General features: G+C 36.5%; 1 protein-coding gene across 3 annotated transcripts; it reads right to left on the bottom strand.

The window, feature by feature from the left end:
- Positions 1–3250: 3250 nt before the first annotated feature.
- LOC142611399 (ethylene-insensitive protein 2.2) lies at positions 3251–12484 on the bottom strand. 3 transcript variants are annotated; one of them, XR_012840028.1, is made up of 8 exons: positions 12094–12484; positions 11418–11504; positions 11148–11258; positions 10854–11066; positions 7557–7739; positions 4739–7438; positions 3874–4353; positions 3251–3755 (listed from the first exon to the last, which is right to left on the bottom strand). XR_012840028.1 is itself a non-coding variant. In XM_075783516.1 (7 exons), exons 1-7 carry the CDS (start codon positions 12340–12342, stop codon positions 3976–3978), a joined length of 3921 nt encoding a protein of 1306 aa, XP_075639631.1. In that variant the 5' UTR covers positions 12343–12484; the 3' UTR covers positions 3251–3975. The 3 variants fall into 3 exon arrangements, 1 of the variants encoding a protein (XP_075639631.1); XR_012840029.1 differs by having other exon boundaries at positions 3251–3752; XM_075783516.1 differs by having other exon boundaries at positions 3251–4353.
- Between the last annotated feature and the right edge of the window lie 3208 nt (positions 12485–15692).

Below are 15692 nucleotides of genomic sequence, written 5' to 3'. Positions count from 1 at the left end.
TCTTCTAGCTAGGACCTCACAAAGCACCAGACCCTGATGGCATACCTGCTTTCTTCTTTCAGGAATATTAGGGTATAGTCAAAGCTGACATCATCAACACTGTTCAGGCCTTCTTTCATTCAGGTTCACTCTTTAAACCTCTCAATCACACATAAATCACTCTCATCCCCAAAAACCCCCTTCCCAGAAGATGTTACACATTTTATGCCTATTAGTCTATGTAATGTAATTTACAAAGTCATTTCAAAACTTTTAGTCAATAAACTCAAGCCTATAATGGATAGCATCATAACCCCTTTCCATAATGCTTTCATTGAAGGTAAAAATATTACTAACAACATCCTCATTGCTCATGTGATCCTAGATGCCCTTAGGAAAAAAATGGGTAGGAAAAACTGTTTTGGCACTCTAAAGATAGACACGAGCAAGGCTTATGATAGGGTAAACTGGAATTTCCTAAAAGCTGCCATGTCCTTCTTGCCATGAAATTTCATGCTAAATGGATAAATTGGATAATGGAGTGTGTCACTTCTGTACATTACACTCTTCTAGTCAATGGCAGCTTAACAAAGTCTTTTAAACCTGCTAGAGGCCTTAGGCAAAGAGACCCTCTATCTCCATACATTTTCCTCTTGTGCGCAAATGTTTTGTCAATAGCTCTTCTACAAGCAGAACACACAAATCTAATCAAAGGGGTTAAAATTGGTACGAATGGGAGCACTTTCACTCACTTGCTCCTTGCTGATGACTCCCTTCTCTTCTTCAAAAAAGATAATAAATCACTTGAAAATTTGCAGAAAACCCTAAATTGGTACTTTTCCTTATCAAGACAATGCATACATCTAGAAAAATCAAACCTTTATTGTTCTCCTAACATGCCTAAAGAGGATCAGAGTCTCTAGCTAGGTCCCTTCATGTAAATCTTGTTCCTAAACCTAGTAAATACCTTGGTCTAAACTTCAAATTAAGAGGCAATAGTGTTGCTGATTTTCAGTTCTTGGTTGAAAAATTAAATGCCAAACTTCAAGGGTGGAACGCAAAGTTGTTATCCCAGGCTGGTAGATCAACCCTTATCTCCTCTATCCTACAAACCCTACCTTTGTAAACTTTTTCATGTTTCAAGGTTCCTTAAACTACTTGTAAAAACTAAAAATAAAAACGACTCTATTGTAAGATCCTTCTAGTGGCGTCATGAGCAATGTGAGAGAAAGATGCATTTGCTTAGTTGGGACAAAATCTACCAACCTAGGAGTAGAGGAGGACTTGGTTTAAAGAAATTCAATCTTATGAACCGAACCATGTTGGATAAACAGTTTTGGAAGATTAACAACAACCCAAATTCTCTGCTGGCTAGAACTTTAAAAGCCAAATTCTATCCTAGCTGCTTCTTACAGGAATGCCTACCTAAACCACATCATCCATGATTTTGGAGAAGCATCATTAAACAAGAAAACCCCAAACTTAGAGAAGGGAGATGGTGGGTTGGTAAGGGACATGACATTCCTTTGACACACCAAGATTGGTTCAAATGTCCCTCTCAAAACCTGAATAGTTTCAGGCTCCTCAATGGTGCTGAAGCTGATCTTATTGATCTAAGTACGAACAACAGGAAACCTGACTTGATTCAAACCTTGTATCCCTACCCTCAATGGTTTGATATTTTGAACATTCCTTTGTCTAAGACTAGTTCTATTAGTGATAGACTGAATTGGAAACATTCTAGCACAGGTGAGTTCAAAGTCAAGACAGCATACAATTTACTATCTAAAGACTCATATCTTTCTACCCAAAGCTTGTCTAGACCAATGCCTAACCAAGAGGGTTTTTGGAACAAGATCTAGAATGTTAAAATGCCCCAAAGAATCTGCAACTTTATTTGGAGATTGATGCATGATAGCCTACCAACAATGCTCATCTTAAAAGATAGGGGTATCCCAATCCAAAGTAACTGTCACTTATGTGATGCAGATGAAGAATTCACCTCACACTTTTTTTTGCAATGCCCTTTTGCTAGAGCTTGTTGTCATGGTTCAACTCTACTTGTTCATTCCTCAAACTTCCAAAATATGTCAATGCAGCAACGGGTTAAAGGTCTACTAAGTAGGTACAATATTATGGATGATGAAGCTATGGGATACTTGCAAGGGATTTTCACCACTCTATGGGCAATATGAAAGCACAGGAACCTGGTTATCCATGAAGGTAAAATACCAAATCCAATGGAAGTGGTTTTAATTGCTCAAAACTTGTCTTACAGGTATAAAGAATCCTATACCAGCATTCCAGTCACTAGCAGACAGTGCAAAAGACCAATCCCAGAGACAACCTCAGATGCAGGACAATGCCAATTGATCATCAAAATTGCAGGCGTACGGAGGAAAAAAGCTAGGAGTGCATATGCTTTTGAGGCAAAGAATATGCAAGAAGATACCATGTTTTGGGGAGTCGCTAGCAGCACAGCAAAAACAGATTATGGGGTCACGCTGGAAGCTATTGTGGAGGCTGTTCTCAAGGCCGAACTCCATGGTTTCCAACGCATTTTGATCCTGAGTACTTGCAGAAGGCTTACCCAAGTTTTGAATAGGAAGATAGTTCCTGACTGGCAAGAAAGGACCTTTTTGGCTGATATAAGTCACTTACAAATGGATGGTTTAGCTTCTATAGTGTACCTAGTCCCTAACGTAGTTATGGAGCAGGTTTTGTTTGTAGCTTATAAGGCAACAAGATTGCCTATGTTCCAATACTGGCATAACTCCTCTCTTTTGTAGTGTGTATAACTGTGGTTTTCTCCCTTTAATGGTATAAAAAATATATATGTTACATTGTATTCTAGCATGTGATAAATGTGAATTAGTATGTCATTACCAAGTATCAACAACAAACTCCTAAACTATAGATATCCATTTACAATTTTAATACACGCATAATTTAGATTGAAAGTGATTTAAAATTTTCACATGAGTTTGAATTGAGGTGTAAATTCCCTCTCTTTTTCTACCTCTCTGTGTCTCTCTAGGGCAGGCTTGCACTGCTTAACACATTAAAAAATTTATAATACCAACAAGAATTTTAAAATTTTACTCAAATTAAAATACTTTTGTACAAAATATTATACATAAAACATATAATAGTTTATACTTTTTTGAAAAATAGTTAAAATACTCATTTTCCAAAGTATTTGGATTTCATTTATTAAACATGAGACTTTCAAAAAAATTAACTCCATTCATATTTATAATATATGATATAATTTAGCATATACAATTTTCATCTAAATTGATTTAAAGGAAAATTCCTCCAACCCACTACATGAGTATGATTACCGATATTAACATCCACATGTACTTTTAAGTTACATACATACATGACGTATTCAAACCATGGGACGTAGTTTGACGACTTCGACTTACTAAGTTATCGGAACAAAATATATACAAAGGTAGTGACTATTTAAACTGTAATAAACAGAAAGAATCAAATGATCACATATCGCAAAGAAAACCATATACTTGCATATTTAGAACCATGCTTAACCTAGCACTACATAGAGCAGAATTGTAAAACCTTCCCAAAGGAACTGACTTGACACCCTCCACGAATTGAGATGGTAACCTTAACTAGCAACTAGTGAAATCTGTATTGGCACTTTTAAGCATTCATTGATTCCACTCGTTAGAGGAAGTGATGAAGTACTCAAACAACGCAATTGCGACAATCAATTTTCTACCTTTCTTCTCACCATTTCATTAATTCTGCTGCAATAACATATCCAGTAATTCTCATCCTATGTATATGTAAAATACATGGAAATAAAATTTGCAGCAAAAACTTTGATACGCATTGAGAGAGAGAGAGAGAGAGAGAGAGAGAGACCTCTAACAACTGAGGACAGAGCTGATCAGGAGCATGAGCTACTTCCCAAAATCAAGCAACCCAATAATCACTGAACCTGTTGGTGGAAACCGAGGGCGGGAGCTACAAGATATATGGAGAAGATGTAGGAACCTTACGTGGCCCAGACCCCTCATGAGCACCAACAGGTTTGTTAGATAAACGACGCTTGTAGCGTTTTAGGACAGATGCAAGATTTTCTTTACCCTTTGGGAAAGCCACATCACCAGCTGCAGTGCCTGTTCTGCCCTTTCTACAAGAGATTGCAATCTCTACATCCTTGATTATATCTAAGACCATCACTGCAGTTGTGCATTTCCCCCTGCCCGGTTTTGAAGCAGGGGGTAGCATTCCATTTGAAACAGGTGGACTTGACCTCTGCTGGTACGCCTCAGGGATATGAAGGCAGAAGCATGGGGTCATTGGAGAACGAGGTTTTGAAAATGCCGGATCAATTATCCCCTATCCATAAAGAGATATCACTGTCAGAGTCACCAAAAACTAAAAGGATTTGATTTAAAATTTATAAAAAATAAAAAAAAATTGCACAATTTAAGAGTGTGCATTTCTTGTGCATTGCAAGGCCTTCCGTGTTTCTTGTAATCTTTCTTTAAAAAACGGTGCAAAACTTTCCTGTGACAAATGACCTTAACAAGATACCCCTAAAACTACAGCACAATATTATCATGCAGCACTACCCCACTAATGATATTCAGCACATCATCATTTTTCTTATTGGTCAACAACAGGCAACCAAGACAATGATCATACTGCAGAGACCATGACTACCAGAAACAAGTGATGCTCACAAACACTTGCATCATAAAAGTGAAAAATAATTATTTACCTGAAGACGGTTTAATACATATGTATATTTGCCCCACAGCTCTGGCCGGCTTTCCATGAGTGACAGGTCAAGAATCCGGTGGATGCACCACACCCCAAAGCTCACTATCAAATCTATTCTCCAAACACAGCCCTCCCCGCAATTAGGAACAGAGGAAATCAAAAAGTTGGTTGAACCTGCCTCACTAGTCCTCATGGCAGAACCAGACTTCCTGTCAGAAGAATACTGAGGCTCACCTATTTGAACCCCCCGATTCATCTCTCTAGTTTCGGCTTCATAAAGAAATTTCTCTCTTGCGGCCACTCGGTCAATTAGATCCTCATCAGCCCCATCATTTTGTTTAAATAACCAATCAGATCCTTCCAATTTCAATAGCCTCACAATACAATGTCTGAAAGACTGAAGAAGTTTGGCCTCTGAATCCACAATAGAAGTAGCTTCTTGAGTAATTGAACTTGACCTACTTCTAACTCCTTCACTCCCAACAGTAAGATTTTTGTCAGCTACACCAAACTGCTCAAAAGGTTGTCTAGACCAGAGGGATCTGGAACTAGAATTCAACTGTGAAGAGAAACCATCTCTGTAAACTTTTGTTGGAGAGAGTTCATCAAACACCAAAGGAGCTCCTGTTCTTGATCCAGAATTTGGATATAAGGACTGTTCATAAACTGTTCTACTAACAGAGGGTCCATATTGAATAGGACTGTCCCATTGTGCACTCTTATCAGACAAGTATAAGTCCCGCTGAGGGACAGAGAATCCTGACATGTCCGGCAAGCTATGGTATTTCTTCGTGTTGGTTGAACTTACAACAGTATCGGCAGGTCCAGAAGAGCAAGGATCATAATATGATCTTTCGCATTGCAACTGACTCTCTCTGGATATTGCCGGATTTTGGAAACTAGAGATATGACTAGAGCTTAACCCATTTTGCAACTTTTGCCCTAAAGCAAAAGCCATCGAATCTCTACTATAGCTTGTAACACCCAATGATGGGGATCTCAAGGCTGTTGACTCCATTTGACTATTCAAGTGATCAGAGTTTCTGTCTACAGCCATTCGATAGGATGCAAGCTGATAACCATGTACTGTAGCCGGCTGATAATCTGAACTTTCCATGGAAGGTAGATTGCGCACACTAGAATAGCGCCTCTCGCTGGAGTCTGGGACATTGCGGCTTGAATTCTGAACATATGCATCCAACAACTGCACGGAATTGGACCACATTGAGGAAGATCCCCTTTGAACCCCATATGCCGACTCTGAACTCCTTTGCACATTCTGCTGCTTGGGAGAGTTGTATAAACTTGAGTTGCTTAGATGATCAGATCCCCTACCTCCCACCGATGTCAAGTATCCAGAAAATTCTTGTGCGGTGGTATCCACTTTCAGTGATGAAGAGGAAGGCTTAGAATCCACTCCCAGCAAAACATCCAGTTTCTTAGTTTTTGCTTCTTGAGTAGTTTGCCCATGGAAATCAAACAGTTGTCCCCAAAACTCATCAAGAACTCCAGCTAGCTGACGCCTTGCAGCACGTCCTAATCCTGCTAATCTTGAAAGACTTCCAGTACCACTTCCTCCTTCATCACCTCTCCCACTGAGACTCCTAAATGATCCTGGACCCTCAGATGTTAAAGATTGTGTGCTCCCAGAAACCCCTTTACCTGATTCATCAGGCTCCCAAGTATCTGGCTCATCGTCATCTTTTTCAGTTTGTAGATCTCCATCCATTCCCAGAGTCTTCTCAACAGGGTCCATTGATTCTGACTTCACAGTTCTAGTGTCTAGCAATTTAACATCAGAAACCAAATTAGGAACAACTGAGACAGGGACTGACTCTACCGCCACTGGCATTTCCTCCACACCACATGCGAGGGAGCTAGTAAATGTAGAATTAGAATGATTTTCCTCAACAGTAGTCAAATGATGCCCGTGATCAGATTCCATAATAGTTTCAGGCAAGTTGATACAAGGATCTGCAACTAGTCCATCTGAATGGCTCTCCAAACCCTTGCTCTGTGCCAGTAATGGTTCTTGTTTCTGAATAGGTGCCTCGCCGTGATATGCACTTCCAGTTAAATCAGATTCTTCTTTCTCAGTGGATGTATCAGGTACAGCCTTTGGCACGTCCCAATCCCACACCTGAGCATCTAATCTAGCACTAGCAGATTTTAATGGGGTGGCTAATAGCCAAAGCATCAAACAAAGTGATGCACAAGCAGTGACAAGAAGAACTACATATGAAAAAGATATACTGCTTCCCATATTCCACTTCAAGTTACTTACCCAATCGCTATTCCCAAATATCATTTCTACCACAAATATAAGCTTCAAGCCTAGCATCCCAATAAATGTGACAATGGCTAAAAACTCCACAATCTGAGAAATTTTGTAGACACCCATTATTGATCTGGATGCAGCAACACGGAAAAGGGGGATCACAGAAGATGGAAGCAGTAAAGCTACCATCACCTGTGTGAATATAAGCAGTTGATACATCCCTTCAGCTCCTAAACTCCACACACAGTAAAGGGCAGGAACAATGGCAATAACTCTGATTGTAACACAATGAAGCCAACCAGGAATATCCAACTTCAAGAAATCATGCAAAACTACTCGTCCACATACACTCCAGCTTAATGACATGATTTGATTTGAGAAAAACAGAACAAATAGATAGACAAAGGGGTTCATAAACACCTGTAATGATAATATGGAAAATTAAACCTGATCACTATCTATCACTTGATTCTGAACAGTATCTTCTAGTGATACTCATCATAATAATTGCATATAGAAAAGAAAAAAAAAATTTAACCTGTTCCATTAGTGTCATTGCATCCTGAAAAGTAAGCATAACAAGGCCGGAACTGTTAAAGACAGATGCTGCTGAGATCATCAGCACATAATTCACCACATAAATACCACTGAACACGCCTAAGATGGCAAAAAAATGGTTATGACACAACGCATCCTTGGAAATGTTTGGTGATCCCAGATGCTGCAGGAACATGACACAGAGCAAAGTCTCAGAAATTTAACAAGCACATCTCTAATGTAAGATCAGCATTGTCACAGACAGATTTTTTTTGGGCAGGCGGAGGGAAGAGATAAGCTTGGGAAATTAGTCTTACGAGTTTACATGTACAGTAAAGAAGATTATAACGGATGACCAAGTTATGAAAATATTCTTTGGTGTGTGTGTGTATCAACATGAACAAATGACTAAAGATAATCTATTCTGAAGAATATTTAGAAATTATATTTTAAATAACATATACCAATTAAAGGAAGAGAGTGAATCCCAAGCATGTTGCATTTCTTAGCTATTTCAAACAGGACATGGACTACCCGGTATGATGCACTAAAAGTGTAGTAAACCAAGATGACAAGATAAAAGCATACAGAAAAACATATATGGTACAATGTGTGCAACAATAGAATAGTCCAGCATTGATAGTAATAAGAACAGCCAATGCACCAGAACAAACCATGACAGTGCTTTATATAAAATTGCAATTTCCTGAAGTTTATCCATTGATAATAACTGGCATACAATGAATAAGCAACATTAATAGAAATTCTTATACAAATAATTTACAACCAAGAGTGGTATCCACTAAAGTTTTATCTCTAAATTCACAATGAGGACAATAATGTTCAATCTTCCCCAATGAAACAAACTTGTGTATCTTCTTCTATCAAAAAATTCTGTCATTAATCTTTAGCCATTTAAATCTATTTCAAGAAAGTCTTATCAAGAAGATGGTCCCTGTACCCTGTGCCACTCCAAAAATCAATGAGCCAACTTTCTGCAAGCATATATTACACAGAGGCACTAGCATTACTGACTACAAACCCTAACAAAGGGCAGAGATAGTAATAAATGAATAAACCTAAAGTGCAGAGTACTTAGAATATACAAGGATATCCATGATGCAGGAAGCAAGAAAAAATTTTATTTTAATTTACTTTTATTTAATTGTGAAGTCACTGTCTTTTTATAGGTCAATTGGATTTTTTTTTTGGCCTTATTAGTTTTTTTTTTTGAGAGTCTCAACCTATGGCGTCCGCTCCTGACGATGCTCTTTATCATCAAACCAAGACACCAATTGGTTTTTGGTGTAGACGAGGATTGAACCCCAGATCTCTTATTCAACGGTATTTTTATAATTCAATCATTTTGTTTTAGAATAGGGGTTTCTAAATCTGGTAGCCTAGATGAGCAGGCTATTGTACTTCGATTTGGAACAAGTTTATCACAAATAAAATTTCTCAGGGAATTATTCCAATGGTCTGGTGTGGACTCCTACACTGTCTGTCTTTCTTCTTCTTCTTCTTTATTTTCTTTTTCTTTTTCTGTTCTTCAATTTTGTTATTGCATCCATTTTGATTTAGTCCTGCTTCAAATTTGGCATCAGGTTTTGTTTTTCTAAATCAATCTCCTATCCCAATTGTCAGGACATGAGGCCTATCTCAGCATGTATTCTTTCCAACTATGTGAGGTTACAATAAATTCATTGCACTTGCGCTCAGCAACAACCCAACATTACTTCCATCTTTTATCAATTGTTCAACTAATTAAGAGTCAGCTTGCTACTACATTTCCAGTGTTTCCAGTCTCATGTTCATAAGGGTTTGTATTGATTATCTAACTTAATCTCCTTTAACAAAGACTGAGATTAACTATAAAAGATAAGGTTCTCTAAGCCAATATGGACATACATATTGCGATGGAGTGCAATTTAGAACTCATATCATCATATGGCATGTCCCATCAAGCAGTCCAATGATTTCAAGTCCAAACCATATCAGAATATTATAGCCTATTTGAAAATTAAATTATGTATTAACTAGAATTTGAGCCCTCATTGAAAATTAAATTATGTATTAACTAAAGCGATCACAAGTATAGCCAGTGCCCTAAGAAAGCAGTACCCTAAAAAATGGTTACAGGTTCCTGTCACACTCAAAAAATTACACTTTCTTAACTCTAGTATCAAGTGTGTGATTTAATGATTTCTACCATACAATGAAGTAGAAGTTCTCGGCAAATTCCCTGCTATTCTTACACATACAACACTGGTCGATGATCTATATGCAATGCTTCCAAAGATGATCCACTGTCAAAACGTTATCCCATACTGCTGCCCAGGCCCAAAAAAAAAAAAAAAAAAAAAAAAAAAAAAAAACCTTTCAAGGCACCTTGACACCCCATAGCTCATGCATCCCCTCCAACATGGGCATTAGTAGGGGGGTACAACATTTCTTGGAAAACCAGGGTACTGGCACGTCTGGGGTATGGCAATTAATTAATAATTTTTTTAGGTATATTTTATATATTTTTAGACATAATATGTTTATTTTCAGTTTTATAATTAACAATAAAATGCTTGAAAGCATATCTAAAATTAATTAAAGGCAATAAAAATAGCAAATAAGCACAATGACACACATAAAATGTTGTCTAAGTACAAACCAAGAATTCAAATAAACTAAACATCTAAGTTGCACGGGTACCCACATGGGTATGAGTACGGGTACTGGTATGTGGCCATTTTAGCTGTGTCCATGAAACATAGCTTTGGACGCCCCATAAACATGTATTGACATGGAAATATTAGCATTGGATTCTTAGGATTTTGCAATTATATCAGATGCGTCACATCCTATTGAACACCTTGTTAATAATCCAAGCTCAAATCTTACACCAGTCAAACTCAACAGAAGAAGACAAGCACTCTAACTTAAGTGAACGCGCATGCATGCCCATAACTCCAAGCTAACATTGTTGACACAAGTCAAGGCTTGTATCAAAAGGCAAAAACAAGATTCAATGTTCAGACTGTGGCAACAAGGAATCCCTTGCATAGGCATTACTGAAACACAAAGTTTCTGAAGCCAAGCATTGTCAAATTTTAACCTCAAAGCTATAATGGCAGGCAATCTAAAGGAAATATGAAAATCCAGATTTTTTCAAATACCAGTAAGATATTTTGAAAAATGAATAGGTGCCAATGTGTGTATGCAGATTTGATACATTACGTATGGGGAAAAAACAGACAATGTGTATAGTTACAGGCAGATAAAAGAGGAGTATTGAAGGCAGAAATACCTGTACAATAGAGGAATGAAGAAAAAAATTATGAGGCATAATATTTGCCCCAAGAAGACTCATCAGTGCAAATGCACTCTCCCCACTTGAAATTGTTAGCATCCCATTCATTGAAGGTGTGATTTCTGGTTGACTAATGAGTACTCCAAGAACAATAAAAAGAAAAATAAAGCCTGACATGCATATGCATAGGAACTTTGCTTTGCAGTTCTCCTACAAAATCAAAAATGGTAAAATTATACATCATAATGCGAAACAACCTTCCCAAAAGAGTATGCAATTGATCACACTTACCAAAAGGATTGCAAAAGGTGGAAATAAAACAGCATTGACAGCAGTCAAAAAGACACAAGTGAACAAGTCCCACCCAAAAAGAAGATTAAGTCCATGTGCAAGGCCCAAGATCTAGTCAATTCAGTGTAACCTTATGTTAGGTATAAAACAAAAATGGTATTAAATAATGAAAAACACAGATACTAGCTCATGCCTCAGTTCCATCATAATTCAAGAGTTAAATATACAAAAGAATAAAAAAAGGATCAGCAATATTGAATGAGAAATTACCATGGTAAGGTCCAGCGCAATCACAGAAACCTCTGTTTGGACTCCTAAGATTATGCATGTGAACCTATCGTACTCATCACTGCAAATCTATGGCATGACAATTTGGAAAGAAAAATATTAAAAATTTACTAGCATAACAAGTACACACGCACAGGGAGAAATTGTGCGGTCAGAAACTGTGAGCATTAGTTGTGAATATGTGGGCGGGTGAAGTGTTGGTTGGGGGGAAGGAAGGGGGGCACAGCACTTAGTAATCTACAGATAACCAGAATCAAGTAGAAGAAATTTACAACTAAAGTTGTAGCCTGGCATTGCACGTAGACCTATGTTCTGAAAACCATATTGTGGACAGATATGTATGTGTATACACCTATTCACCTAACAACCAATCTACCTAAGGACCTACAGATGGAAAAGAGAGGTCTTATAACAACACTGTTGTGTCTTCTTCACATTGCAATTAACAGATCACATTGACAATAGTGTAATAGATAAAATACATTCATACGAAATTGCAATCATTAATTACTTATTCCAAATTTATTTTATAATTTTAAGGGGAAAATTGTGTAGTGACTCATTTGAGAACAAGAAAACAACCATACGTCTAGAGAGAGAGAGAGAGAGAGAGAGAGAGAACAATAAAAGTAAAACCCGATAGAGAAAGAAATGGTACCTGAGCAAGATCTCTTCCAGTAACCAAGCCAATCCGAGCTGACAGGTATTGACATAAAATAGCAGCAAAATTGAAAATTAACATTAATACTACCAGCTCAGACCCAAAACGGGCACCACCTTCAACAGTTGCTGCCCACTTCCCAGGGTCAACATATCCAACTGAAACCAGAAGCACAGGTACAACAACAGGAAGTAGCCGATTAATACCATCCGGCAGATGGTAAGGATTTAAATTCTCAGCTTCCATGTTATGGATTGGTACTTTGCACAAAACAGAAGTACCAGGTTTTTTTTTTTTTTTAAAGGTACCAGTATGATACTTAAATCACATGGCTGCTAACCCTGTCTCGAAGAGAGAAAATACAACATTCAAAAGACATTCACAGAGACATTGCAAATTCTGTGATAAATTATAGTTAAACTCGGTAAAGCACAAGCCTAAGCCAAATCTCTGGAGAGCATAAATAACGAGTCTGCCAGGCCCTATGGTGCAACTTGCTTGAATCAGACAACACAGCTTCAAATTGCAACTGCTATTCCAACACTAGCTGCGATCTTCAGACACCTTCAACCAAATTCACACAAATGCCACCATAGACTGATGTTGATGCCCAATTGAAATTTCTATACAAAACCTGAACATAACCAAAAATTTAATCCAATTCATGTTACACTTACACCATTTACTTGAATCAAAGAGTATATAACACACACACTCTCAAACCTAACAAAATTCCACAGGGCAAATTCTGTAAAATGAATCATCTTTTTTCATGCCCCTTGTTTACATCTAATCCTGGCTCTACAAATCATATCAATTTGCAACCAAAGAGACAAGAAACAGAATCTCAACTTCAAATAAAAAAACCAAAACTTTGGGCACAAGCTGTTTAAAAAAGCATTTCGATATACAAGAACGATGCCCAACTGAAGTTACCAAAATTCAAATGCTAACAAGAAAATCATCGCAAATCAGGTTCCATGTGGGTTTTATTCTGGGGGTAAAAAAAGAGCTGAAAAGATTTACAGCTAAAAACAACCTGGTGTAAAATAACAAAACTATTTGATCATTCAGATATAGAAAATGACAGAGGAGCGCCTTATTCAACATATTAACATCGCTAACTCGTTCCGTTTTTACGACAACTAAAATGCTCAAGAAAAGCTCAATTTGGCCAACACAAAGGCCTTAATAATCACATTCCTTACAAGCAAATCATAAATCACCATGGTAATTTTCTATGAATGTTCCAATTTTGGAGGAACTCCAATTCATTTGGAAGTAATAAACCAAGCTTAATTGCCCCAACAGCACAAGATTAGATTAGCTTACCAACGAGAGAAAAAAATTAAATAAATAAGCCCAAACCAACACAAAGCAAATCTTCACTAGATTCTTACCTTAAAAACTACTCCCTTAGTAATTAACAGCTATAAACAAAAGCTTAACAATAAATATAGCAAATCCAACAAAATTCAAACCCCCCCCCCAACAAAAAAAATAAAAAAGAGAAAAGAAAAACCCCAAGAACCCATTTCAGATCTTCACACAGAAACACTAAAAACCTAACAAAGACCTCAAATTTCCCAACACAAAAAACCTTAATTATTCCAAAACAAAAAAAACCCAAAAGCTCAATAGAATCAAAAAGATCAGAAAGCGCCGCCATGGATCTGAGAGTAAAAGAAAAACTGGAAAAAAAAAAAAAAAAAAAGTAGCAAAGGTAGGAACTTGCACGAATACCGAGGATGAAGATGATTTATATAGATAGATAGATAAAGATTGAAATCATAAAAATCAAAACATGGGTTCCGTACAGCTAGGGTTTTCGGAAAATGGGTTTACCTTGCTTTCCTATTTCTGGGTTTTGCAAAGCTTTTATCTTTCTGTGCCAATCTCTGTCTATCTCTGAAGTCCCACACACTTCACAACTAGTAGGGGTTGTAGATCTCAGAAACGCCACGAGTTGGATTTTTTTTTCTTTTTCTTATATATAGACAGAGAGAGAAAGAGAGTGTGAGAGAGAGAGAGAGAGAGAGAAAGGCTCAAGTTTTCAGAGAGAGAAAGAGAAAAGAGAAAGGGGAAAAGGAGATTTATGGGTGAGGATTGGAGAGAGAGAGAGAGTGGAAGTGGGGAAAAGTTCCACAAACAGATGTGTTAAAAGGCTAGAAAGCTCCAAAGATAGTTAACGTTTCCTCTACTTTTTCATTTATAGCTCAGCTCACAAGTTACTACTTGCCCATCTCTCTCTTCTTTCTCTTTCTCTTTCCCTTTCCCTTTCTCTCTCATATTATCCTTTTATAACCAAAAACACCTCTCTCTATCTCTCTCCTTTTATGACAAACACATCTTCTGTTTACTCTCCCTCTCTCTTGTCTTTAATTCTTGATTTTATTTCTTTCTCTTTGCTTGGTTTATGATGGCAAGTTTTTTTTTTTTTAAGAAATAATTACAATATGTTGCTAATTCAGAATTCGAAACTTCTTTCCCTAAATCTTCAAGCACTTTATGCATGGAGAGGTGTCAATTCAACTATAAGGTCTTTGGCGTTTATGATGGCAAAGCTTGGAGACTATTGATACTTACACAAATTTTTTTCATAATATTTTTATAATAAAGTATTGGTAAGTTATAATTAGTTCTAATTTTTAATTTATAACTTAAATTTTTTTTTTCTTGTTGTTCGTAACAATTTTTCACTAAAAATTTATTATAAAAATGTTATAAACGTAACATTTTTCTAGAGATTAAACAATAATTGTAAGACATACTCTTTTACGCATTCTTTTCCATAATGCTTTCATGCGGTTAATTGCAAGTAATGGAAAATAAATAGTAGATTTATGTATAAGTGATAAATAATTAATCACAATCTCACATGTAAAATAATTTTGATAAAAACATATGGTACAATTTTTTTTTAAGGAAAATATTTGAAAGTACATTTTTTTTAAGTGCAGTGTTTAATGCTTCACTCCTTTTAGAAAATAAAGAAAAAAAAATTCAATCAGTGTCATTTGGTACATGTGTTTAAACACATATTTTCAGTTTTAAAATAACATTACACACTTTTTCACATATTTTTTCACCCACACGTATTTTTAAAAAATACAAACAATACTAGTTGATCAACGTTACCAAATGGTCTCAAATTGGTGGAGATTGTTAATGAAACTTTGACATAAATACCGTACCTTACCAATTGTACATCTCTGGTACAAAATTATGTCAAATCTGTTTTATTTTTAAGAGAGTAGGGTGCTTTTATTAATTCAAATCATTCAAGTACAAAGGAATAACTTTCTCAACAAAAAAAAAAAAAGAAAGTACAAAGGAATAAATACCTACGAGTTTAAGTCTTGAGTTCTAATGCTTTATAAATTATAAAGTTTTTATGGTAGACCACGTCACTTATTTATTATTTTATTTAAAAAATTTTATTTATTTAAAATTATTAAATAGAAAAATCTAATACAAACTTACTATTGACTCAACAATTTTAAGTAAGTAAGAATCTTTTAGTGGTGGAGAAATGACGTGATCCACCATGAAAACTGTATTTTTCTCATAGCTAACGAACAGGATAAACATCTATT

Source organism: Castanea sativa, chromosome 9, assembly GCF_040712315.1.
Source record: "Castanea sativa cultivar Marrone di Chiusa Pesio chromosome 9, ASM4071231v1".
Classification (NCBI taxonomy): Eukaryota; Viridiplantae; Streptophyta; class Magnoliopsida; order Fagales; family Fagaceae; genus Castanea; species Castanea sativa.
This window is presented reverse-complemented; position numbering and strand designations above follow the sequence as displayed.

Bases quoted from the DNA above. Each gene is read 5' to 3' on its own strand.
- LOC142611399 (XM_075783516.1), bottom strand. From the start codon at position 12,342: ATGGAAGCTGAGAATTTAAATCCTTACCATCTGCCGGATGGTATTAAT. The intron at 11,505-12,093 runs GTACCATTTCTT...GTCATGCCATAG, and splicing joins CTGGAAGAGATCTTGCTCAG to ATTTGCAGTGATGAGTACGA. The intron at 7,439-7,556 runs GTTAAATTTTTT...TTATCATTACAG, and splicing joins CAATGACACTAATGGAACAG to GTGTTTATGAACCCCTTTGT.